At 45.2% G+C, this 26,324-nt stretch overlaps 1 protein-coding gene across 3 annotated transcripts; it reads right to left on the bottom strand.

Moving 5' to 3' along the window:
* Nucleotides 1-626: 626 nt before the first annotated feature.
* GTF2B (general transcription factor IIB) lies at nt 627-26,324 on the bottom strand. 3 transcript variants are annotated; one of them, XM_077277538.1, is made up of 7 exons: nt 26,074-26,324; nt 6,215-6,315; nt 5,844-5,977; nt 4,564-4,710; nt 4,330-4,459; nt 2,306-2,587; nt 627-998 (listed from the first exon to the last, which is right to left on the bottom strand). In XM_077277538.1, exons 1-7 carry the CDS (start codon nt 26,088-26,090, stop codon nt 865-867), a joined length of 945 nt encoding a protein of 314 aa, XP_077133653.1. In that variant the 5' UTR covers nt 26,091-26,324; the 3' UTR covers nt 627-864. The 3 variants fall into 3 exon arrangements, with proteins under 3 accessions (XP_077133653.1, XP_077133654.1, XP_077133652.1); XM_077277539.1 differs by lacking the exon at nt 26,074-26,324 and adding an exon at nt 25,308-26,065; XM_077277537.1 differs by lacking the exon at nt 26,074-26,324 and adding an exon at nt 11,473-11,579.

Raw genomic sequence — 26,324 nt, 5'->3', positions numbered from 1 at the left:
CCACCTATTGATAAAATGAGAAAAAATAAACAGCCACTGTGCAGATCTAAGATACAGATGAACTTGTGGCCTATTCTTGGAAGAACACAGATTTATACTTTTCCCATTGAACTCAACGCAAATCCAAATACGTAATGATCTCCCCCAGGTGGCAGAGACTTTAGGTAATGAGCAGTATACAATAGTAATAAAAAACACTTTATTCTCAATAATAGTGATTTTTTTTTTTTAAACAAATTTCAATGTTGCCAGTGTTCACAAGCACTTGCAATTTACCCATTAAAAGAACAAGAGAATAACTGTTTAAGAAATAAAACAGTAAAGTGTTCGGGCCCTGATGTTACTGTCAAGTTGAGAATTTGTGTTCAGCAATAAGTGTCCATAAGGTGTTGAAAATTACCAAAAGGAAAAAGGTCTATAAAAGAAAAACAAAAATTACAATTGGTCAAATACAAAAAAAGTTAAATAGAAAATTGCATTAATCAAAAGCAGCAAGTCCAGTGTTACAATGTACAGTAAAAAGGCTTAAAACAAATGCAGTCAAATGTCACCATGAACCGCCGTGGTCCACAACTTGCCAGACGCTGCACTTCTGCGTCTGGCTCTTAAAGGATGACGAAGAAGAATTTCTGGAAAGTATTTATTAGCAGTCCGTATACAATGTATGCAAAACAAAGAATCACGCCATTGTTCAAATCTTAAATATTTCACCTGCTGTGATATATACATATAGAAAACGCTTGGAATGTTTTATTAGACTTGCTGCAGATTTGCACCAATTTTACTTGACGTCTCTGCATCAACTTGAAATAAAACCGTAATCAAAAGGGTCGACTATTCCAGAAACGCATGGGGGGGGGCATCTTATAACTGCGGCAACTTGTCGACAGGTGTGTCAAACTTGAAGTCCGCGGGGAACAAGTCCGGAGCCCGCGGGTAGATGAGTCTGTAGGACTGTCGGATAGTTACGTCAGCTACGCCTGCGATGTCACCGATCTCTGTGAAAAGGAAGCACAGATTTGGTAAGGTACAGATGCAGAACTGTACAGCGACTCCATGTGCATTATCTCTATCTATATATATATATATATATATATATATATATATATATATATATATATATATATATATATATATATATATATATATATATATATATATTTTTATTTATTTGAGAACCCCAATGGGACTGGTCGACCATATTGTGTATAGAACGGTCCAAATTTTTGAAAGATGGAGGTGGGTGGGGAGAACAAACATTTTGGACTTCACGATGAGTGATTTTTCTCATAGGTAATTAGCTGGTGTGGGAGCCAACTGGCTTTCTCCCCTCAACATGGAGAACGCATATCCAGGACGGAAAAAAAAAATGTATCTACTCCTGCAGTGTGAATGGACTCTCAGCAGATGCAGACTTGTGTCATTGTGGTTGGATTTTGGCCCATACTTTCCATAAGAGCGCAGTCAGATGGCCGTATAAACTGAAGAGGGATGGGCCCGCAATGCACAGACTGGCAGCGGCTCTCCTGACCAGAGCGAGACAGCTGCATAGAAATACATGGTCACACTTGGGTAGAGTGCGGCCGGCCAGTTCGTGCACTGCGCTCCGATCCCGCTCCAGTTTATACAGCAGTCTGCCCGCGTCCTCAGAATTCTGCTGTATTCCACTCGCGTGAAATTGGAAACACAGGGCTGAACAAAGGATGCATTATAGAACTAAAAAGTATAAAATGGAAAAAAAAAAAAAAAGTAGATTCTGGAGATTTTACATTTCTACCATGGATTGTTAAATGTGCGCTGAAAACCTTCCTGTGGATCTTCCAAGGACCAAGCTTTGTTAGGTACTATTTCATGGACCGTGCTTTTGTCATTTATATAGAACGAAACAATAAAAAAAAAAAAAAATTGCACACAGGCGAGCAGCAGGAATAAGAGGAGAGCAAAACCTGGCCACTTCTGACCTCGTGATGGGTCCTTTAATTAAAAATTAATGTTTCTGCGGCAGCAGCACCCGCTTATCACAGAGTGAATTTTTTCACCTGCGTAGATGTAAGGAATATGATACACTGCATGCACTCAGAGCAGAAGTCATAATATTTCCATTGCGTTTCTCCACATAACTTGTGTACTTCTGCTTTTTCCGACTGTATGAGATGAGGCTCAGTGCCGTTTTTGTGTACCTCTATATTCACACGCTATCCGACACCACCAGGAAAACGAGCCTTCAGCAATCCACCCCAAGCAGTGTACACAAGAGCGAGGGTCTCCGAACAGCGCGGGGTCATCCCGGCAGCATTTTACTAACCTTTCTGCGTTCTCTTTTCGGCAGATGCTTGTGAAGCCATGTAAATGGCAGCAGCTGCCACCGATATGGGACTTCTTCCAGGCACCAAGTCCAGCTCCACAGCCTTGCGTGCGATGCAAGTAGCCGCCATCTGCACTTGTTTGCTGAGGCCCAAGTTTGAGCAGAACCTGGACATAAAGTCTCCCGTAGTAATCAAATCCACATTTGTTTCCAACGCTTTCAAGATCAGCTTGAAACATTTGCCAATTTCTTTCTTGGAGATTCTTGAGACAGCGCAGATTTCTACAAAGTAAACATCAGTTGTCAGACTACTGTAGTCCGTCCACAAGAGCAAGTTAATTAAATGCCAGCAAATAATCAGCATCAGATGTGCCCACATGGGACAAGACCCCCCTCCGCAACAGGGAAACCAAACAGCTCACAGAAGGCGACAATGGCCCAGAGGTTCGTTACTGGCGGGCAGGAAAGGCGGCTGCCACCTCTGGTAGAACAGCTTTCTGAAAACGGCCATGCAGATTATATTATCTATAGTTTTTTTTACTTGGGAAGGGCAGCCATATTGCTTTTCATCGGTTTGCCCCCTATAGTTTAGAAAAGCACCACTATAGTGTTCTTTTATTGCAGCGCTGGAGTGGTGCTACTGATCCAAGGTCCCTGCTCCTAATTTTATACTCCCCAGCTGCCGTCTTCACCTGTTCCCAGTGCCGCTACGGTCGGTCTCCAGTGGGTTGACACCTGCCGGGTGATCCAGAAGTCACAACTCAGTGTAAGTCTATGAGAGCCGGAACAAGGTTCTTGGAGTTACACAGAGCTTGTGACCCCGACATCCCAATCATCTGAATCTGCGGTAACAAGATGGCGGAGCCGGGAACAGCGGGTGGCAAGTATACTACTAGGGGTAGGCAATAGTGATGAGTAGTGATGTGCGAACGTGCTTGGGTAATGTGTTGTCTGAGCATGCTCTGGTGTTATCAGTGTGTACGAATAATATGTTCACGTCCCTGCAGCTGAATGATTCGCGACTGTTAGACAATCCCTGCAGCCGTCTCAACAGCTGCGAATCGTACAGCTAAAGGGACTCCAAGATATTATTCGAGCACAATGACGATACACCAGAGCATGCTCAGATAACGCCTTATCTGAGCACGTTTGCTCATCACTAGTAGGGAACTTACATTAATATCACCACTCTAGTGATGAAAGAAAGACAAAACACACGCTGCAAAGGCACTTTAATGAGATGGGAGCACAGTGATTGTCTGCAGCAGTCACCAATGAAGAAACCAGGAGGCCAGCAGGGGGCCCAGCACAGTTCAGGGCAGCCGGTGAGTGCGGAACATTTGTACATTAACTAAATGTATTAAATAACTCCTTCAATTGAAAAAGCTGAACATAATCGAATGCTTTGTTCTGTGCAGTGGCCCCTTTATATTATGGATCCTGTTTTAGGTCAGTGGGATCTTTCAGGGGAAGGATAAAAAAAAAAAAAAAAGAAAGTTCTGCCTGGGTGACTGTCACCAAGTATGACAGTGATGCCTTTGTCTCAGAACAGAGCAGATGTGTTCATATGTTTTAAGTGTACCCATGGTCCCCCAAATAGACGGGGGTCTGGGCCTCCATCCTGTAGATTCTGCTGGTTCGAGCCCCAAACCCCTGATGTTCTGACTCCAGGGAAGCAGGAGAGTTCAGCATCTGCATGAGCGAGGGCGTAAAGGGTTGATCACGGCTCTGTGCATGCACTCGTGCCTTCCTGAAGAGAACACTTTGGGACAGTGTTGTGAGCAATCAGTGGGGGTCCCCACAGCCCGGACCACAGGATCTACCCCCTCACAGTGGGGTCCCCTGAGCCATGACAACACCGCTCACTGCTAAGGAGTTTTCTGCAACATGTAGCTTATGACTAGATTGCGGTTGTGTAGCAAAGCCACACCTAGGCCAACTATCATCATTAGAAACCTTAGACAAGAGCCATGATCAAGTTACACAATTCCCAGCAGCGCTATACAGTAGTTTGGCAGAGTTACCTTTAAATGTTCGGGGTACCCCTTCTTGTCTACATGCAATATACAGACATGCGGAAGCTATGGCGTCATTACTTCTACCCTTCAGGCTTTTCTGTTCATAAACTTGTTTAAATAAATTATTAGTCCGATCCTTTAAAAGAAATAAAAATTAAACAAAACACACAAAGTATTTTAGAGAAGAGATACTTGGATACTTCTGGCGTTCACGCTCTGCATTGCCAGATGCTGACTTACGATAATATTACGTGGGAGGTTTATTCGGTCTGCCATAGTTGTGATTTCCTTAAACGCGTTCATCATGGCGCGGTCTGAACTGCTCATCGTCCTACGGTTCTGATATTTGGAATTTCCAAACTCATCAAAACTTGCTGCACCTGTTCCCTATGACAAAAAATACATAAGATATGAATGGCACTTTATTTTTTTTAGGCCTTTGGCATTTTCACATTAGTTTATTGTAGTTCCGACAAAATGTGTGGAGCAAGGGTGAGATGGGGGAGGGGGGATCTGCGGGGGCATGACGCCACAGCACGTGTGAAAAAGACTTGGGTATACTAACAGATGACAGACTGCACATGAGTCACCAGTGTGATGCAGCAGCAAATAAGGCAAACACAGTTCTAGGATGTATTAACAGAAACAGAGTCTAGATCACGTGAAGTAATTATCCCCTTCTACTCCTGCTTAGCCTCATCTGGAATACCGTGTCCAGTTCTCAGCACCACATTTAAAAAAAAATAAATAAATAAATTATGATATTGAACTTGCTCCAGTTTTTCAGAGAAGGGCTACCAGGATGGTGAGTAGACTGCAAAGTATGTCCTATGAGGGGAATGGTTAAAGGATCTGAGAATCTTTAGCTTGCAAAAAAGAAAGCCAAGAGGAGACTTAATAGCAGTCTACAAATATCTGGAGGGCTGTCACAGTGTAGAGGGATCATCATTATTCTCATTTGCACATGGAAACACGAGAAGCAATGGAATGAAACTGAAAGAGATTAGAAAAAAGTTTTTGACAGTGAGGATGATCAAGGAGAGGAACAGGCTGACATGAGAGGTGGCGAGTTCTCCTTTAATGTAAGTCTTCAAACATAGGCTGGACACACATCTGTCTGAGATGGTTTAGTGAATCCTGCATCGAGCAGGGGGTTGGACATGATGACCCTGGAGGTCCCTTACATTCCTACCATTCTATGATTCATCTAATTCATGACGAGGTGTGCTGTTCCATAGGTCAGAAATCTTACTCCAGTCCCTGAATAGAGCAAGATTTCTGGCGTAGTGAGGCAGGTGCACGCCACTTGTCACACACAGAAGCATGCACCTCTTCATGAATCAGCAGTCTGACTCCACCGTGCCCCCTCATCAAGGAGGACAAGAAAAATAGCTGGTCTTGTTGAATTGGGCAGCAGCGCTGTCTTCAGGTGGTCACCGAGTGGAACGAGACATCAGTTTATATTACCAATAAGCCCCCCATGCATACGTCTAGAAGCCAGAATGTTCCATAAGAAGTACCTTCCCGATCATTGTACTCAGGTCTCCACCACTTAGAAGAGGATTCTGGGTATCTCCAACTCTGGATGGATCTTTGGAAGCTTTGTCGTTGCTGAAGGTTCTCCATTCAGAGCCAACATCAATAACTCGATCACCTGAAGTAATAAACAGGAGTTTACTCCAGAGAGGCAGAAATAGAAAAACATGAAGTTTGTTTTATTCTAAACCCCATGGGTCCAGTCGTGGCCACTTGGGTGGTCTGTACCAGGGTGACTATTGTTCTTCAGCCACCTGGCGGACCAAGGCCTGTGATTGGAACAGGAGGTCATGAATTGACAATATCACTTCCCTTCCCCGTGCGGATCTGCCGTCCTCCATTATACTGATCTTACCTACAACAAGTCCACATTCTGAGCAGATCATGTCCCCTGCTCTATAATCTTCAACCAAAATGGCTTCAGGATGATTTGGACAAGTCACTCTCGGTTCCACACTATGGGAAAAAAAAAAATGAAACACCAATGTTAACCCCTTCATGACCTTGCCGTTTTTTGCAATTCTGACCAGTGTCCCTTTATGAGGTAATAACTCAGGAACGCTTCAACGGATCCTAGCGATTCTGAGATTGTTTTTTCGTGACATATTGGGCTTCATGTTAGTGGTAAATTTAGGTCGATAATTTCTGAGTTTATTTGTGAAAAAAATGGAAATTTGGCAAAAATTTTGAAAATTTTGCAATTTTCACATTTTGAATTTTTATTCTGTTAAACTAGAGAGTTATGTGACACAAAATAGTTAATAAATAACATTTCCCACATATCTACTTTACATCAGCACAATTTTGGAAACAAATTTTTTTTTGCTAGGAAGTTATAAGGGTTAAAATTTGACCAGTGATTTCTCATTTTTACAACAAAATTTACAAAACCATTTTTTTTAGGGACCACCTCACATTTGAAGTCAGTTTGAGGGTTCTATATGGCTGAAAATACCCCAAAGTGACACCATTCTAAAAACTGCACCCCTCAAGGTGCTCAAAACCACATTCAAGAAGTTTATTAACCCTTCAGGTGTTTCACAGCAGCAGAAGCAACATGGAAGTAAAAAATGAACATTTAACTTTTTAGTCACAAAAATGATCTTTTAGCAAAATTTTTTTTATTTTCCCAAGGGTAAAAGGAGAAACTGGACCACGAACGTTGTTGTCCAATTTGTTCTGAGTACGCTGATACCTCATATGTGGGGGTAAACCACTGTTTGGGCGCACGGCAGGGCTCGGAAGGGAAGGAGCGCCATTTGACTTTTTCAATGAAAAATTATCTCCATCGCTAGCAGACACCATGTCACGTTTGGAGAGCCCCTGTGTGCCTAAACATTGGGGCTCCCCCACAAGTGACCCCATTTTGGAAACTAGACCCCCCAAGGAACTTATCTAGAAGCATAGTGAGCACTTTAAACTCTCAGGTGCTTCACAAATTGATCCGTAAAAATGAAAAAGTACTTTTTTTTCACACAAAATTTCTTTTAGCCTCAATTTTTTCATTTTCACATGGGCAACAGGATAAAATGGATCCTAAAACTTGTTGGGCAATTTCTCCTGAGTACGCCGATACCTCATATGTGGGGGTAAACCACTGTTTGGGTGCACGGCAAGGCTCGGAAGGGGAGGCGTGCCATTTGACTTTTTGAATGGAAAATTAGCTCCAATCATTAGCGGACACCATGTCGCGTTTGGAGAGCCCCTGTGTGCCTAAACATTGGAGCTCCCCTACAAGTGACCCCATTTTGGAAACTACACCCCCCAAGGAACTTATCTAGATGCATAGTGAGCACTTATAACCCCCAGGTGCTTTACAGAAGTTTATAACGCAGAGCCGTGAAAATAAAAAATAATTTTTCTTTCCTCAAAAATGATTTTAGCCCAGAATTTTTTATTTTCCCAAGGGTAATAGGAGAAATTGGACCCCAAATGTTGTTGTCCAGTTTGTCCTGAGTACGATGATACCGCATATGTGGGGGTAAACCACTGTTTGGGCGCACCGCAGGGCTCGGAAGGGAAGGCACACCATTTGGCTTTTTGAATGGAAAATTAGCTCCAATCATTAGCGGACACCATGTCGCGTTTGGAGAGCCCCTGTGTGCCTAAACATTGGAGCTCCCGCACAAGTGACCCCATTTTGGAAACTAGACCTCCGAAGGAACTAATCTAGATGTGTGGTGAGCACTTTGAACCCCCAAGTGCTTCACAGAAGTTTATAACGCAGAGCCATGAAAATAAAAAATAATTTTTCTTTTCTCAAAAATGATTTTTTAGCCCACATTTTTTTATTTTCCCAAGGGTAACAGGAGAAATTGGACCCCAAAAGTTGTTGTCCAGTTTCTCCTGAGTATGCTGATACCCCATATGTGGGGGTAAACCACTGTTTTGGCACACGTCGGGGTTTGGAAGGGAAGTAGTGATGTTTTAAAATGCAGACTTTGATGGAATGCTCTGCGGGCGTCAGGTTGCGTTTGCAGAGCATCTGATGTGCTTAAACAGTAGGAACTCCCCACAAGTGACTCCATTTTGGAAACTAGACCCCCAAGGGAACTTATCTAGATGTGTGGTGAGCACTTTGAACCCCCAAGTGCTTCACAGAAGTTTATAACGCAGAGCCGTGAAATTAATAAATGTGTTTCCTTTCCTCAAAAATATTTTTTAGCCCAGAATTTTTTATTTTTGCAAGGGTAACAGGAGAAATTTGACCCCAAAAGTTGTTTTCCAGTTTCTCCTGAGTACGCTGATACCCCATATGTGGGGGTAAACCACTGTTTGGGCACATGCCGGGGCTCGGAAGGGAAGTAGTGACGTTTTGAAATGCAGACTTTGATGGAATGGTCTGCGGGCATCATGTTACGTTTGCAGAGCCCCTGATATGCCTAAACAGTAGAAACCCCCCACAAGTGACCCCATTTTGGAAACTAGACCCCCCACGGAACTTATCTAGATGTGTGGTGAGCACGTTCAACCCCCAAGTGCTTCACAGAAGTTTATAACGCAGAGCCGTGAAAATAAAAAATAATTGTTCTTTCCTCAAAAATTATGTTTTAGCAAGTAATTTTTTATTTTTGCAAGGGTATCAGGAGAAATTGGACCCCAACAGTTGTTGCCCAGTTTGTCCTGAGTACGCTGGTACCCCAAATGTGGGGGTAAACCACTGTTTGGGCGCACGTCGGGGCTTGGAAGGGAGGGAGCACCATTTGACTTTTTGAACGCAAGATTGGCTGGAATCAATGGTGGTGCCATGTTGCGTTTGGAGACCCCTGATGTGCCTAAACAGTGGAAACCCCTCAATTCTAACTTCAACACTAACCCCAACACACCCCTAATCCTAATCCCAACTGTAGCCATAACCCTAATCACAACCCTAACCCCAACACACCCCTAACCACAACCCTAACCCCAACACACCCGTAACCCTAATTCCAATCCTAATCCTAACCCTAATCCCAACCCTAACCCTAATCCCAACCCTAACCACAACTGTAACCCCAACACACCCCTAACCCTATCCGTAACCCTAACTACAAGCCTAATCTTAACCCTATTTCTAACCCTAGCCCTAATTCCAACCCTAACCCTAAGGCTATGTGCCCACGTTGCGGATTCGTGTGAGATTTTTCCGCACGATTTTTGAAAAATCTGCAGGTAAAAGGCACTGCGTTTTACCTGCGGATTTACAGCAGATTTCCAGTGTTTTTTTTGTGCGGATTTCACCTGCGGATTCCTATTGAGGAACAGGTGTAAAACGCTGCGGAATCTTCACAAAGAATTGACATGCTGCGGAAAATACAACGCAGCGTTTCTGCACGGAATTTTCCGCACCATGGGCACAGCGGATTTGGTTTTCTATAGGTGTACATGATACTGTAAACCTGATGTAAAACTGCTACGAATTCGCAGCGGCCAATCCGCTGCGGATCCGCGGCCAATCCGCTGCGGATCCGCGGCCGATCCGCGGCCAAATCCGCACTGTGTGCACATGCCATAACCCTACCCCTAACCCTACCCCTAGTTCTAACCCTAGTTCTAACCCTAACCCTAGTGGAAAAAGAAAAAAAAATATTTTCTTTATTTTATTATTGTCCCTACCTATGGGGGTGATAAAGGGGGGGGGTTTATTTATTATTTTTTTTATTTTGATCGCTGTGATAGAACCTACCACAGCGATCAAAATGTACTTGTAACGAATCTGCCAGCCGGCAGATTCGGCGGGTGCACTGAGCATGCGCCCGCCATCTTGGAAGATGGCGGCGCCCAGGGAGAAGACGGACCGACTTCGGGAGGCTCGGTAAGTATGAGGGGGTGTTGGGGGGGTGGATCGGAGCACAGGGGGGGGATCGGAGGACGGGGGGAGCGGACAGGAGCACGGGGGAGCGAACAGGGGGACGGAGGGGGGTACCGGACAGAACGTTGGACTGGGGAGGAGATCGGGGGCGGTGGGGGGGCCAGAACATGATTTCCAGCCATGGCAGATGCTATTGCAGCATCGGCCATGGCTGGATTGCAATATTTCACCATTTTCATAGGTGAAATATTGCAAATTGCTCTGATTGGCTGTTGCACTTTCAACAGCCAATCAGAGCGATCGTAGCCACGTGGGGGCAAAGCCACCCCCCCTAGGCTGAAGTACAACTCCCCCTCTCCCTGCAGATCGGGTAAAATAGGAGTTAACCCTTTCACCCGATCTGCAGGGATGCGATCATTCCATGACGCCACATAGGCGTCATGGGTCGGGAAGGGGTTACATTTTCAGGTATTGAAAAGGTGCACTGCATTGCTATAGTAATGGGTGCATATAGTGAGGAGGACGCATCTCTCCTGACATGTGTTAGTAAATCGTTGCATTCCACCATGTAACAATTCCCGGATTCCTGTTAGCAGTATGTGAGGTCACGGCCTAGACAGAATTGAGGGAACTCCTCATTAGATTCATGGTGCCTGACCTGCATGTACCAGAGCTGCCGTGACTGCACCCAGATCTCCTCTGCTTTGAAATGCTGTGAACCAGTGTGAAGCAGGAGAAATGCACATGCTCAACCGTGACTCCATTCATTCTCTATGGGGCTGCCAGGAAAAAGTGCAGGGCTTGGCAGGTCCATAGAGAACGGACGGGCAGCACTCAGCCACACAATCTGCTCGGCCATTTTGAGATGGGGAGAAAAATTCTGTTCTGGGATCAGTGTGGGCCCAGCAGTAGGACCCCACTAATAAAAGTAGGTTATCACTAGTGATGAGCGCAAGGGCATGTTACTAGAGTTTGCCCCAAGAATTGAGGGTGCTCGAGTGACTCCTTACAGAGTTCCTGCGGCCGCATGTTTCACGGCTGTTTTGTGGCTAACAGCCGTGGGGATGCAAACATCTCACCTGAGCACCCACGCTGCGCGTACGCGAGCACCCTAGGTAAACGCTAGTAACGTGCACTTGTGCTCACCACTAGTTATCACCTATCCGCTGGACAGGTTACAACTCCATCAACTATACACAGATGGAGTGGCAGATTGGTTGTGTGAACGCTGCTCCGTTACATTTCCTACTGGATATGTACAGAACCAGCATGCGGCATCTGTCAGCCCCATCCCTGTATACCGCACTCCTATCACCTCTTACCGATATACCTTCCATGTCCACAGAAGCCGAATCTGCCCAATTCCTGAAATACCGGAATCTAGTAATGCCGCACTTTGCTTGCACCCAGTCATAACACAGAAGAATGTGTCCTCCTTATTGCCTCCATCTGTCAAATCAGACAAAGGCACTGGAGCGAGGCACACACCCTGACATCTTACACATTTGGGCTACTCCCTTTGACTTGCCTTTTGGCTCATATTTCGGTAAATGAAGTGCGGCACAGCAATTACATGCAGTCACCGGTCAGGCCTCGGAGGTCACAGGGTTTCCCTAATGAATGGAAACTATTCTTGTATCTATGTAGTCTTCACCGGGAACTGTGTGATTCTCAGAGCTCCCAACCTACAATAGGGGGGCGGCATTTACACCTACATCAGGGGGATTACCAGACTGAACACAAAAGACAAGCAGCAAAGCAGCGCACTTAAAGGCCCCGTCTCACATAGCGAGATCGCTAGCGAGATCGCTGCTGAGTCACAAGTTTTGTGACGCAACAGCGACCTCAGTAGCGATCTCGCTATGTGTGACACGTACCAGCGATCAGGCCCCTGCTGCGAGATCGCTGGTCGTGTCGGAATGGCCTGGACCTTTTTTTGGTCGTTGAGGCCCCGCTGACATCGCTGAATCGGTGTGTGTGACACCGATCCAGCGATGTCTTCACTGGTAACCAGGGTAAACATCGGGTTACTAAGCGCAGGGCCGCGCTTAGTAACCCGATGTTTACCCTGGTTACCAAAAAAAACAAACAGTACATACTCGCCTTTCGGTGTCCAGGTCCCTCGCCGTCTGCTTCCTGCTCTCACTGACTGCCGCCGTACAGTGAGAAGTGAGAGCACAGCAGTGACGTCACCGCTGCGCTCTGCTCTCACTGTACGGCTGGATCTCAGTCAGAGCAGGAAGCAGACGGCAAGGGACCTGGACACCGAAAGGCGAGTATGTACTGTTTGTTTTTTTTGGTAACCAGGGTAAACATCGGGTTACTAAGCGCGGCCCTGCGCTTAGTAACCCGATGTTTACCCTGGTTACCCGGGTGCTGCAGGGGGACTTCGGCATCGTTGAAGACAGTTTCAGCGATGCCGAAGTCGTTCTCCTGATCGTTGGTCGCTGGAGAGAGCTGTCTGTGTGACAGCTCCCCAGCGACCACACAACGACTTACCAACGATCACGGCCAGGTCATATCGCTGGTCGTGATCGTTGGTAAATCGCTATGTGAGACGGGGCCTTACAGGCAGCGCTGAGGGGCACGTTCACACGGAGCTTTCAGGCGTGGGGTTTTCTGGATATTTAACAGCAATCCATGGACAGAGGTCACTCATTTGTGGGGATCTGATGCCCGGCTTCCATGCACGACCATCACAGACATCGGATCTCGCCAAAATACAGTGGACCGCTCTCATCTATAACCAGCTCCATGGTACACCACCAAGCAGCATTCAGCCCTATAGACCACGAGTGTCTGCATACTCCACCTCCGCAGGGCCATATTACTACAGCCATATAGACAGTGTCTGCATTCTCCATATCTGCAGTCCATATTACTACAACCCTATAGACCATGAGGGTGCATACTCCACCTCCGTAGGGCCATATTACTACAGCCATATAGACAGTATCTGCATTCTCCATATCTGCAGTCCATATTACTACAGTCCTATAGACCACGAGTGTCTGCATACTCCACCTCCGCAGGGCCATATTACTACAACCCTATAGACCATGAGGGTGCATACTCCACAGGGCTATAATACTACAGTACTATAGACCATGAGTGTGCATACTCCACCTCCGTAGGGCCATATTACTACAGCCATATAGACAGTATCTGCATTCTCCATATCTGCAGTCCATATTACTACAGTCCTATAGACCATGAGCGTCTGCATACTCCACCTCCACAGGGCCATATTACTACAGTCCTATAGACCATGAGAGTCTGCATACTCCACCTCCGCAGGGCCATGTTACTACAGCCCTATAGACCATGAGGGTGCATACTCCACAGGGCCATAATACTACAGTACTATAGACCATGAGTGTGCATACTCCACCTCCGTAGGGCCATATTACTACAGCCCTATAGACCATGAGTCTGTGCATACTCCACCTCCGCAGGGCCATAATACTACAGCCCTATAGACCATGAGTGTGCATACTCCACCTCCGTAGGGCCATATTACTACAGCCATATAGACAGTATCTGCATTCTCCATATCTGCAGTCCATATTACTACAGTCCTATAGACCACGAGTGTCTGCATACTCCACCTCCGCAGGGCCATATTACTACAACCCTATAGACCATGAGGGTGCATACTCCACAGGGCTATAATACTACAGTACTATAGACCATGAGTGTGCATACTCCACCTCCGTAGGGCCATATTACTACAGCCATATAGACAGTATCTGCATTCTCCATATCTGCAGTCCATATTACTACAGTCCTATAGACCATGAGCGTCTGCATACTCCACCTCCACAGGGCCATATTACTACAGTCCTATAGACCATGAGAGTCTGCATACTCCACCTCCGCAGGGCCATGTTACTACAGCCCTATAGACCATGAGGGTGCATACTCCACAGGGCCATAATACTACAGTACTATAGACCATGAGTGTGCATACTCCACCTCCGTAGGGCCATATTACTACAGCCCTATAGACCATGAGTCTGTGCATACTCCACCTCCGCAGGGCCATAATACTACAGCCCTATAGACCATGAGTGTGCATACTCCACCTCCGTAGGGCCATATTACTACAGCCCTATAGACCATGAGTCTGTGCATACTCCACCTCCGCAGGGCCATATTACTACAGCCCTATAATGAGTCTCTGCATACTCCGCAGGGCCATATTACTACAGCCCTATAATGAGTCTGTGCATACTCCACAGGGCCATATTACTACAGCCCTACTCAGTCGGACGCCCAGCAGTCAGTATGATCTCTTATTCATAGGACTTATTTTGGGATCAGCCCATTAAGACAATTCTATTCAGTACAGTTCACCACAAACATATGTAGAAATTATACACCCACGTATGTGAAAGGGGGGCATCGTCCTAGAACAATTGCTACAGCTGGAACACAATGGGTCAGATTAGAGCCCTCCTCGCCCTTTACATGACCCCAGTATTGACCCTTTCGGTGGAATATTCAGAGCCCTTGTATGAAGCCGGGGAGCAGAATATACATTTGTTCTTCCTGGTGGGGGAGGAGGAAGCTGTAAATATCTGTATATAATCAGGTCACTTGTCAGCTGCGTGACGCAAATATTTACCGGCATCGACACTAGATCAAAGGGTTTTCCTCTGCAGCTTTAATGATTTCGTAGAGACATAAGTGCCATGTATGATCTCCGCTCAGCTTCTACTTTTATTTTTGTCAGGCGTTGAGAGTCACTGCTCAGACTTAATGTTACCAGAAACTCTGCGCCGTCATCGTTGGGAGGTAAGCAGTGCACCCGTAGTTTTCATTTGACACTGGGGACTATAGTATTTAAAAAAGGGGTTGTCAGCAGTGGACAACTCCTTTAAATTGGGGTTTGCCACTGTCCGGAAAGTGGACCCCAAACAATACAAAACAAACAGAGAGGCTCTCTTCCTCAGTCTGTTTATTGCGGCAGAGGTGACATCACGTCGACAGCGCACATCACAGAGCTCGGCGGCTCAGCTACAGCAGTAACATCACACTGACAGCGCACATCACAGAGCTCAGCTACAGCAGTCACATCACAGAGCTCAGCTACAGCAGTCACATCACACTGACAGCACACATCACAGAGCTCAGCTACAGCAGCATCATCACACTGACAGCACACATCATAGAGCTTAGCTACAGCAGTAACATCACACTGACAGCGCACATCACAGAGCTTAGCTACAGCAGTAACATCACACTGACACAGCGCACATCACAGAGCTCAGCTACAACAGTAACATCACACTGACAGCGCACATCACAGAGCTCAGCTACAGCAGTAACATCACACTGACAGCGCACATCACAGAGCTCAGCTACAGCAGTAACATCACACTGACAGCGCACATCATAGAGCTCAGCTACAGCAGTAGCATCACAGAGCTCAGCTACAGCAGTATCATCACACTGATAGCACACATCATAGAGCTCAGCTACAGCAGTAACATCACACTGACCGCGCACATCATAGAGCTCAGCTACAGCAGTAGCATCACAGAGCTCAGCTACAGCAGTATCATCACACTGACAGCACACATCATAGAGCTCAGCTACAGCAGTAACATCACACTGACAGCGCACATCACAGAGCTCAGCTACAGCAGTAACATCACACTGACAGCGCACACCAAGGAGCTCAGCTACAGCAGTAACATCACACTGACAGCGCACATCACAGAGCTCAGCTACAGCAGTAACATCACACTGACAGCGCACACCAAGGAGCTTAGCTACAGCAGTAACATCACACTGACAGCGCACACCAAGGAGCTCAGCTACAGCAGTAACATCACACTGACAGCGCACACCAAGGAGCTCAGCTACAGCAGTAACATCACACTGACAGCGCACATCACAGAGCTCAGCTACAGCAGTAACATCACACTGACAGCGCACACCAAGGAGCTTAGCTACAGCAGTATCATCACACTGACAGCGCACACCAAGGAGCTCAGCTACAGCAGTAACATCACACTGACAGCGCACACCAAGGAGCTCAGCTACAGCAGTAACATCACACTGACAGCGCACATCACAGAGCTCAGCTACAGCAGTAACATCACACTGACAGCGCACACCAAGGAGCTTAGCTACAGCAGTAACATCACACTGACAGCGCACACCAAGGAGCTCAGCTACAGCAGTAACATCACACTGACAGCGCACACCAAGGAGCTCAGCTACAGCAGTAACATCACACTGACAGCGCACACCAAGGAGCTCAGCTACAGCAGTAACATCACACTGACAGCGCACATCACAGAGCTCAGCTACAGCAGTAACATCACACTGACAGCGCACACCAAGGAGCTTAGCTACAGCAGTATCATCACACTGACAGCGCACACCAAGGAGCTCAGCTACAGCAGTAACATCACACTGACAGCGCACACCAAGGAGCTCAGCTACAGCAGTAACATCACACTGACAGCGCACATCACAGAGCTCAGCTACAGCAGTAACATCACACTGACAGCGCACACCAAGGAGCTTAGCTACAGCAGTAACATCACACTGACAGCGCACACCAAGGAGCTCAGCTACAGCAGTAACATCACACTGACAGCGCACATCACAGAGCTCAGCTACAGCAGTAACATCACACTGACAGCGCACACCAAGGAGCTTAGCTACAGCAGTAACATCACACTGACAGCGCACACCAAGGAGCTCAGCTACAGCAGTAACATCACACTGACAGCGCACACCAAGGAGCTCAGCTACAGCAGTAACATCACACTGACAGCGCACATCACAGAGCTCAGCTACAGCAGTAACATCACACTGACAGCGCACACCAAGGAGCTTAGCTACAGCAGTATCATCACACTGACAGCACACATCATAGAGCTCAGCTACAGCAGTAGCATCACAGAGCTCAGCTACAGCAGTCACATCACACTGACAGCGCACATCACAGAGCTCAGCTACAGCAGTAGCATCACACTGACAGCGCACACAGAGCTCAGCTACAGCAGTCATGTGGCTGCAGCGGTTACATCACCTTGACAGCAGACATCACTGAGAACAGCGGCTCAACTACAGCAGTGATGTGCACTGTCGACGTGTTGTCACCGCTGCAGCCACAACAGATACCAGAGCAGCAGCAAGGAGCCAGTGATGGACCCAGGGTGAAAGCAAGTACACCCAATACTAGGTTTCTTTCTTTAAGTATTTTTCTTTGGATCTTCTTCCCTGGGTGTGGAAACCCCCTTTAACATAGCATAAAAGATCCCATGAAAGTAGTTCGATCAGTGGTTTATCCACAACGTGCAAGGTGTTCATTTTCAGAATATATACAAGTATGGTGGTACGATATCCGTGCATTTCAAAAATGTGAAATATTGGAAAGTTGCCTTAATTTTTGTGCTATTGTGTTCAACTATTTTTGCACCTTTTATACTACTGGCTCAATAAGGTAATTCTTTTCAGAAGATGCGAGTGTCGGCTATTGTTTGGACTGTTGCTATTCTGGATTCCACACAACAGCCATCTTAGTCACACACAATATATATTGTTAGGTCAGGACAGGGTTTTACACCATGGAATGCAAATTATAGCTCTATTCACCGACAGCAAACAATTACACAACATTATATGTGTATATAGAGAACACCTTGCCTCTACGTTCAAATCTATGAAAATACCTTTATAGTTTACCATGAGCACGGTTCATGGAGGCCACGTGATAAACAGATCTGAAATTAGGAAGTGACTTACCCTGCCCATGACATAACAGCAAGTCCTACATTGGGTGCAAGCGTATAGAGCGGGCTCAGGAGCAGAGCCTGCAGTGTACCTGGCTGTGCTACACTATACAACAGTGATGGAAGATGGCGCAGATAGCTGTCGAGTAACCATGTTATACACTTCTGTTCGTGACATTTAAATTAACTGGTTGCCATTGTGTGCGTACAGTGGCACCAACATCAGCAACTATTCCCCCACCTCACTGACAATCTTGGTCCTCCGATGAAGCTTGGCCCTAGTCTGGGCTTCATAAGAGCATCAGTTTCAATATGTCAATATATTGAATTACAGTACATAATAAGCAATCCATTTAGGTCTGTAAAGGCGATCAAAATATAAAATTAATCTGCATGTGGAAAGAAATAAAATCCCAAAATAGTATAAAAAGGTCAGCTCGTCACAAAAAAAAAAAACAACAATCACATCATCAACAAAACAATGGCGGGATTAAATTTTTCCCCTTCAACATTTCACAGCACTTCTATTTTGGTTAAAAAAATGAACAGTGTCATTCACAACTACAACTCCTCCCCCCCAAAAAAACACATTTTCATACAGTCAGGGCTTTCAGAAGAAGTGGCAATCACTGGGCTCGGGGGGCTCGAGCCGTCTACATCAGCACTGAAGCCAGTGTTTGGTGCAGCAGTCTCGTGCTCTAGTCATAAATGTGGGTAAATTTGAGCAAATAGTTATAGAAAAAAAAATCATGAGAAAGGTCTGCTATATATGTCAGACCTCTAAGGACGAGCCACAGGAGCACAGCGACTACGACACATGGCTCAGCGTAGATGTGCTGGAGTCCACAAATGCTCTAATGTGGAAGCTGTATCTCTACACCGTCCTCAGTGCAACATATTAGTCGCTGAACACAAGGTAAAGCTTATTCCAGTCATTGAGTATTTTTGGTTTACAACTTAAAGGAGTTGCCCATTACCTTCACACTGATGGCTGATCTTTAGGCTAGGGTCTGATCTGAGAGAATCGGGCCAACTGTGTTTATCACACACTGATCAGCGTGATTTGACTCTCAGATGTGGAGAAGGTGAGAAAAAAAAAATGTCTCCATTCTGTCAGTCTCTGACGTCATCTGAGTGCAGTCTAATGTGTTCCACAGATTTATTGACTTGCGTGAGTGCGATCTGAATATCGGATATAAATCGTGCACACTGCGATTTTTTCCTTGGTAAAAGAAAAAAATAAATAAATCGCAGACATGTGCACGGCCCCATAGAACAACATTGGTCCAAGTAAGTAAGTGTGTGTGTGTTGCCTTTGTCACCACCCAAAATCAGCTGTGGCTGGATGTAATAGTGTACAGAGATAAAAACAACAACTCCACACTCTGTAGTGGCTATTTCAGTAGCCAGTGTCGGATTCATCCAATAAGTCATCAAAATAAGCACAGAGAAGCCCCTTACGCTATGAGCACACGTTGCGGATTTCCTGCGGATTGTTAGAGCAGGATCCATTTTATCTTGTTTGCCTCCATTTTGTATAAGTGTTATTAAACGTCAGAAAAACAAAGACATAATTCACTATTCTTCATTGTGCTGTTATCGCTGATTCAGAAGAACTAATTGTAGCAGGGAATGTCCTTGGTAAAATAACGAATAATGTACTGTGCAAAAATGTGTTTGCGAAACCATAGGGAGGCAAGGGAGTAATACACTCCGACGCTTAGCCAATATATGGAGAATCCGCCTCCAACACAAGAATGCATAAAAGTGTGTGTAAGCTTATTAAAAACTAGAGATATTTCAAATACAGCCCTGGTGTATTGTGTCTTATCTCTCCGGTGCCGTGACGTCATCTCTACAGTGGACTCAGAGAGTAGGTCGAGACCTGCGATAACCGGATCCGCAGCGCTTTTTGCGGTGCAGAAACGCTGCAGATCCACAAGTGATTTACAGTACAATGTAAATCAATTGTAAAAAAAAAAAAAATGCTGTGCTAATTGTGCGGAAAATTCCGTGCGGAAACGCTGCGGATTAAAAGAAGTAGCATGTCACTTTTTTTTGCGTACCCATTCCATTATAGAAAGCCGCAGGGGTAAAAAACACAAGAAATCTGCCAAAAATCCACAGCAAATCCGCACCAAAAACGCACAGAATCCGCAGCTGCGTTTTCTGCCAAGAGATGCAGAATCCGCAACAGAAATTCCTCAGACTAATCCACACCATGTGCACATAGCCTTAATCATTTGTCACCATGTAGTTCGTATCGGCCCTTATAAAAAAAGCACAGATTGTTAATTTGCTCTCATCTTGGGACAAAATCTGCTGGTGTAAACCTGTTTTAGGGAACCTGTCAGCTTTTACCTATGTAATCGGAGTGCGGCATAATGGAGGGGCAGAGACCCCGATTCCAGCAATGTGTCACTTACTAGGCTGTGTTTTTCTGCTTCAATGCAATCAGTGTTTTTTCAGTAGGAGTTTACCACTAGATGACAACTGGCCCTGTGTCCCCTGGTCCAACTCCATCCCCACAACTAATCAGCAGCTTTCTGCCAATACACAGAGTACACAGAGCTGCCAATCAGTGGTGTGGGCGGGGTTATACAGGGCTCAGCATTCTGAGCTCCGCAGCAGAGAACACTGATCGCTTACTTGGTGCAACGGTTGTGATAAAAAGAGATGCATCATACCAAAGAATCAAAAGCCAACACCATGTGGCTCTACTGACCCAAACTTACAGCGCACCACAACCACCTACAGAAACAGGTTCAGTAGAGCCAAGGGGTCAGATATGTTACACCCAGGACAGGAACAATGCTGTCATCACAAAAAAAAAAAAAAAAAAAAATCTGTAGGTGCAAAAAGCTAGTACTGCACTGCTAAAAAAATTAGAGTTAATTTTTACCACAATCCTTGCCGTTTGTCTAGAGGAGCAGAAAAAAAAAATTAAATATCAGAGCATTGCTTCTATATGAAACCACATTGGTAAATCAAAAGCTAGAAACAGATTAAATTTATTTAAAGGGAATGTGTAAAAAATAATTTTCTCATCTGAAAAAAATGTAAAAGTATTAAGTGTTTTAATGGTATTAATAGGAATTTTTTTTGTAAAAAAAAAAAAAAGCTGTGATACTTTTAAACACTAGGGGGAGCAAAAGCTGAAATTTGCCATGAAATTATAGTGCAACACTAGCTCACTTTACAACTGCAGTAAAAGTGGGCGGGATCTGAGCTCGTGATGGATGTCACTCTTCTTCTCTATGGGCATTTGCAAAAGTATAAGGGAGGATGAAGTGACATTTTGATGATTGTGACTGCAATGTGATACTGGATAGTAGACTGTCGCCAAGGACAGCTGGAAGAGCAGATTCTGGTTTTCCTGCTGAAGCAGAAATTTAAATAGCGCCCCCTTCCCACATTGCAATGTAAACAGGCATTGGATAAACAATTCCTCCATTGTTTATGGGGGGGGGGGTTTAAGACGTTCATTGTATGGCAACAGTCAGCATGTGTCTGATATCTAACCTGTAATACAGAAGTTTGTGTGTGCAAGTATACGGTACGTGTATACACGTGTCAAGCTTTTTTTTTTTTTTTTTTTAAGAACCGTAAAGTTTTTATTTTCCAGTTTTTCTGTGAGGACTTTTTCTTTTGGATAAAGCAGTGACGTGTTTATTTGTAGTACAGAAAAAGTTTTGATTATTGCATTTCGTTTATTTTTCGATTTATGCCTTTTCAAATAAGGGAGAATTAATTTTATGCTTTGATAGACCTCTTACAGCTGCGATGATGCCACGCAAGTTTATTTTGTTATCGACTTGGGAAAGCTGGCCCCAGGAATAGATACTAGGATCTTCAACTGCTGAATAGAGGGAGGAATCCCTACAGAGATCGGAGCAGAGCAGTCATGTCATATTGGGAATGCAGCACCTAGATCTAAGTAATTACTCTGTTCAGCAGTCAGTATCACATGATCTGATTGAATACACGGCTCAGCGGACTATCACATCATCGGATTAGATACAGAGCTTAGCTGACAATTCCGGCAATCTGAGGGGAGCAGTTATATCATTTATTGCGGTGCTCAGATCACAATTACTGGTGAGCACAGATCTGGGCACCAGCATATCGCTCCAATAAAATAAAACATTGCCTTTAAGGGTATGCTCACATGGCATGAAAAAAACTGTGGGAACATACCCTAAGAACAAAGCTGTGATACCCCTCCCTAAATATTTCATGTGATGCTTTGTACTTCTAGAAGTCAATAAAAATGTTCTCCATGTCACACTGCAGTGAGAATTACCATGGGCTCCTCCAGGAGAGCACGCGATAGTGACAGATCACACAGTGCCATGGCTCACATGGCTCCGCTCCCATCATCAGAGGTCCAATTTTGCCATCAGTGAATGAGGACCTATACAGCACTGGTCCTGTGGCGGCTCGTCAGTGTCTGCACAGTGCGCTGTCAGCTCAGGCTCCATTCACACCTGACGACTCATTTGTTATAACAGAAGCCAAGGGACTACACTGATTTAACCTCCTTCCGCCATCAGTATTTAGGATTTTTGTGTTTTTTTTCATCTTTTTTAACTTTTACTTTTCCATTTCCAGCTACATGAGGTTTTTTTGTGGGAGAAGTTGAACTTTTGAACGACACGATTCACTTCCCCATATAACGTACCGAAAAACATGTAAAAAAAAAAAATCCAAGAGAAGAGAACTGGATAAAAATTGCAATTTCCATTTTTTTTTTTTTTTAAATGGAGTTTGTTGGGCGATAAAAATAACCCAGCGACATGAATTTTCAAGTCCGCACTAATAAAAGGAGATTTTTTCTCTCTCTACACACATGGCAGCTGCCATATGTTATCATTCTTAGGCAAGGCCCCATTCACACATTCAGTATTTGGTCAGTATTTTTACCTCAGTATTTGTAAGCCTAAACCAGGAGTGGAACAATCAGAGGAAAAGTATAATAGAAGCACATCACCACTTCTGTATTTATCACCCACTCCTGGTTTTGGCTTACAAATACGGATGGAAAAAAAGTGACAAAACACTCAGTGTACATGACCTAATGCTTTGACCCTCTTTATGGCATTATTAGGGTTATTTCGCGCCCCCCAAAAAATGCAATTCTGGTATTTTGATTTTATTTCTCATTGTATGGGATTTGCATTTACTGCATGGGTTAAAAAAAATTATATTATAGATCAGACTTTTACAAGCACAACAATTGATTTTTTATTTATTTTTAAAACACTGAAAAAGTGAGGGTGCAATTCAAAATATGTTAAACTTATTTTTTATAGTCTTTCCAAGAGACTTTAACCTCCAACTCCTTTGACCACTTCCTCTATATTCTGCAAGTCTAATGTATTGTGCAGTATAAATACAAAATGAAGTAGTCCCATAAAGCTCAGCCACAGACCGAGCTTCACAGAAGACCCAAGATGGCAACCATAGGGACTTCACCAGAACTCCAGCTACAATGACAACCCATTAGCACCCTGCGATAGCATTGTAGGAGGCCAATGGCAGCTGGGGGCACACTGGCAATCTTGTTTAAATTCTGTGGCCAGTGAGCAAAAAAAAAAAGCGCATGTGATTTTTAATTGTGGATTTTGTTTTGTCTCATTAGGCAAATTAATTTACATGTTGCAGATTTAAAAAACGTACCGCAGTATCCGTTTACACTATAAAAAAAAAAAAACTTCCCATTCCAAGTGCATTAAGACACTTAGTCAATCGCTGTCTTGCTTGGTTTTTGCCACCACCTCGGTCCTCTTATGGCCCACGTCACCGGAGACTAGCCTGTTCACACAAGAGGTTTATATTTGGACCAGAAATAGTTTTCTCAATTTAGGTTTATGGGGCTTCAGTCTCGGACATGGAAAGCAGCTATGGCTCCATACACCTAGTCGGCCAGCAAAATTGAAAAGCTGCCATGTTGTGCAAATGAGGACCAGAGCAGAGCTGGAAACCAAGGAAGACTGATGGATACGATTTTAATACAAGATTATATATGAGGGATTAGGGAAGAAAAAGGTTTGCTGAAACATCTTTAGAATGGAAAAAGGCACAACTTCGCCTGTCTCAGAACTTGTACACGGGGCCTCACTGCACCTGTACTCATCAGTTATGTAAAAAACTCTTTTCAACATGAATTTTGCTTGTTTCTTAGAAAGCACAAAATAAAATGTCCAAGTTCACGTATGAACGTAGCTTAGGGCAGTATCTACATCTGTATTGGAGGCTCTGACATTAGAGGCCAAAAATACCAGAAAGCAGCTGACTGTTAAAGTCATCGACAGTCGGGCAGCCGTGAGGTCTACCAAGTGCCAGGTCCAGCAGGTTCATTTTGTGCTTCTGCTCCCATGTTCAGTACAAAAGCACAAATAGACCTCAGTATAAAGCGTTGCAGGAAATTCGACGTGAGATCTGTGCAGCTGCTGATGACGGCCGATTTCACATGACTGGTGCAAAACTAATTTCTGGTCATCGCCCGTTGAAAGAGCAAGGAACCAAAAGTGACAGAAAGCTGGGAAAAAAAAAAAAAATCAAACAATGGACCCCACTAACTTATGTAGAATGTTGGGGGTCCGTTGGGGCATCTGTCAATTCTCATCAACTATGACTGGATCTGTGACTGCCTCCAACGCAGATGTGAACTCAGCCTTATTTAAAGGGGCTGTCCACTACTTATCATAAATAGGCCCAGGATACTGTCTTACCAGACAAGCACAGCTCTGTACGGTGTCCCCAGCCGGGCTCCTGACTTCTTCTGGTGGGGGGTATCCCATTACCATTGCAGCCACTTTTCCCCCCACCCCAACAGACCCATTAAGAAAAAGTTATTTTTTGCCAACCCGAGACTGGATACACAGGTATGCAAGTGTCCTTATTCACTGACTGCAACCTAAAATCTAAAAGTGGTGACATTGGAAAGTTGTGGAACTTTTCATTTATGCAAAAAATAAAGAACCTATAACTACGATTAGTATAAACCATTACCACTAAGTGCAAAGAGTAAAACCAAACAATACAGCGCCCCAGGATCAGACGATGGGGACCGCGTGACGTGAGAGCACCAAGTCCTGCAGGACCAAACAGCCCAGGGCCCAGTCACAAGGAGACAAAAACTGTCTACAACGAATGTGCAGGTAATAAATGTGGATTTTGTCAAAATTTGCAAAGGGTGAAAACCAACAGAAAAACGATGCGCAGCGGACACTACATGGATGTGTTGCCATAGAAACAGGGGCCGCATGAAAGACCCCATGGCCGCCATCCCGGTGCTCCAGTAAAGCTCAGCCACAGGGTGAAGTATTGCAGCATGTAGTACAAACATAGGAGGAAAAATAAATAATGACATGAAAAAAAAAAAAAATAATCCCTCTCACCATTCCTAAAACAAAAAATGGATTTGCTGTGCTCGATAATGAAGTTGCGTGCTCGGCCTGTTGTGTTCCGTCAGGTTTCACTGCAGACCTTTTTAGGTTTGTCCCTTCGTATGGCGCCGTGCAGACCCCTGACCAGAACAGCTCGGGGGTCCTCACAGGTCGTACACGGAGGATTTTCTCTAAAGTGACCCTTATAGGATCAGGGCGGTTTACGATTTTACGAAAACTCATCCACAGAGATGCAATGTGGATCCGGCCTTGCGATTTCCGCTGCACAATCTGAGAGTGGTCATACACTTTAAGAAAGCGGCACGGGGACTAAAATGTCGTTCCTGAAAGCCCACCACAGTGCCAGCTCTGCTGTGACGCTCCCTTTACGCACCCCTCGTCTCAGCTACGCGGCCATCACTAGATAAGAGGCTTCCAGCAGAACTAAAACCTGAAAAAGTCTGGGTACTGTCCCTTTAAGGCCGCCATATTGGTGGTCACCCAGCTTGCCCCTAGATAACTGGGAGTCACGTGACAACAGACTAGTTCATGAGTGTGGGGACTCCGGGGTCAGCACATATGGGGTCAGGAGTGTGGGAGCCGCCGGGTGGTCCTGGCTCCACAGCTGGGAGCTGCCATATCACCTCAGGACCCCTGAGCCAACTGCCAGCGCTCCCCGCCCAGTACAACGAGCAGCCAGAAAGCGAGCCCGCTCACCCGGCAGCACACAACGACATAGAACGGGTCAGACAGCTGTAAAACCAGACGGGTCACTCACCGACTCGTTGACGCCATTATGGAGGCGTCCGCTCTACCCGACGAGTAAACCAACAGCCTCAGCGCTCCTCCTTATATAGAGCTCGATCACGTGGTAGCGAAGACGCGCTCAGCACGAACGACGACGGCTCATTGTTATCCCTCGCGCATGCGCTGGCAGGACGTTCTCCGTATACTGGACCCCCAGTGCGCAGGTCTCTAGTGGGACCGTCTGAGTGTCTGCGACCCTACTCAGTGCGCATGCGCAGTGCT

This window comes from Ranitomeya variabilis, chromosome 8, assembly GCF_051348905.1.
Source record: "Ranitomeya variabilis isolate aRanVar5 chromosome 8, aRanVar5.hap1, whole genome shotgun sequence".
Lineage (NCBI taxonomy): Eukaryota > Metazoa > Chordata > Amphibia > Anura > Dendrobatidae > Ranitomeya > Ranitomeya variabilis.
This window is presented reverse-complemented; position numbering and strand designations above follow the sequence as displayed.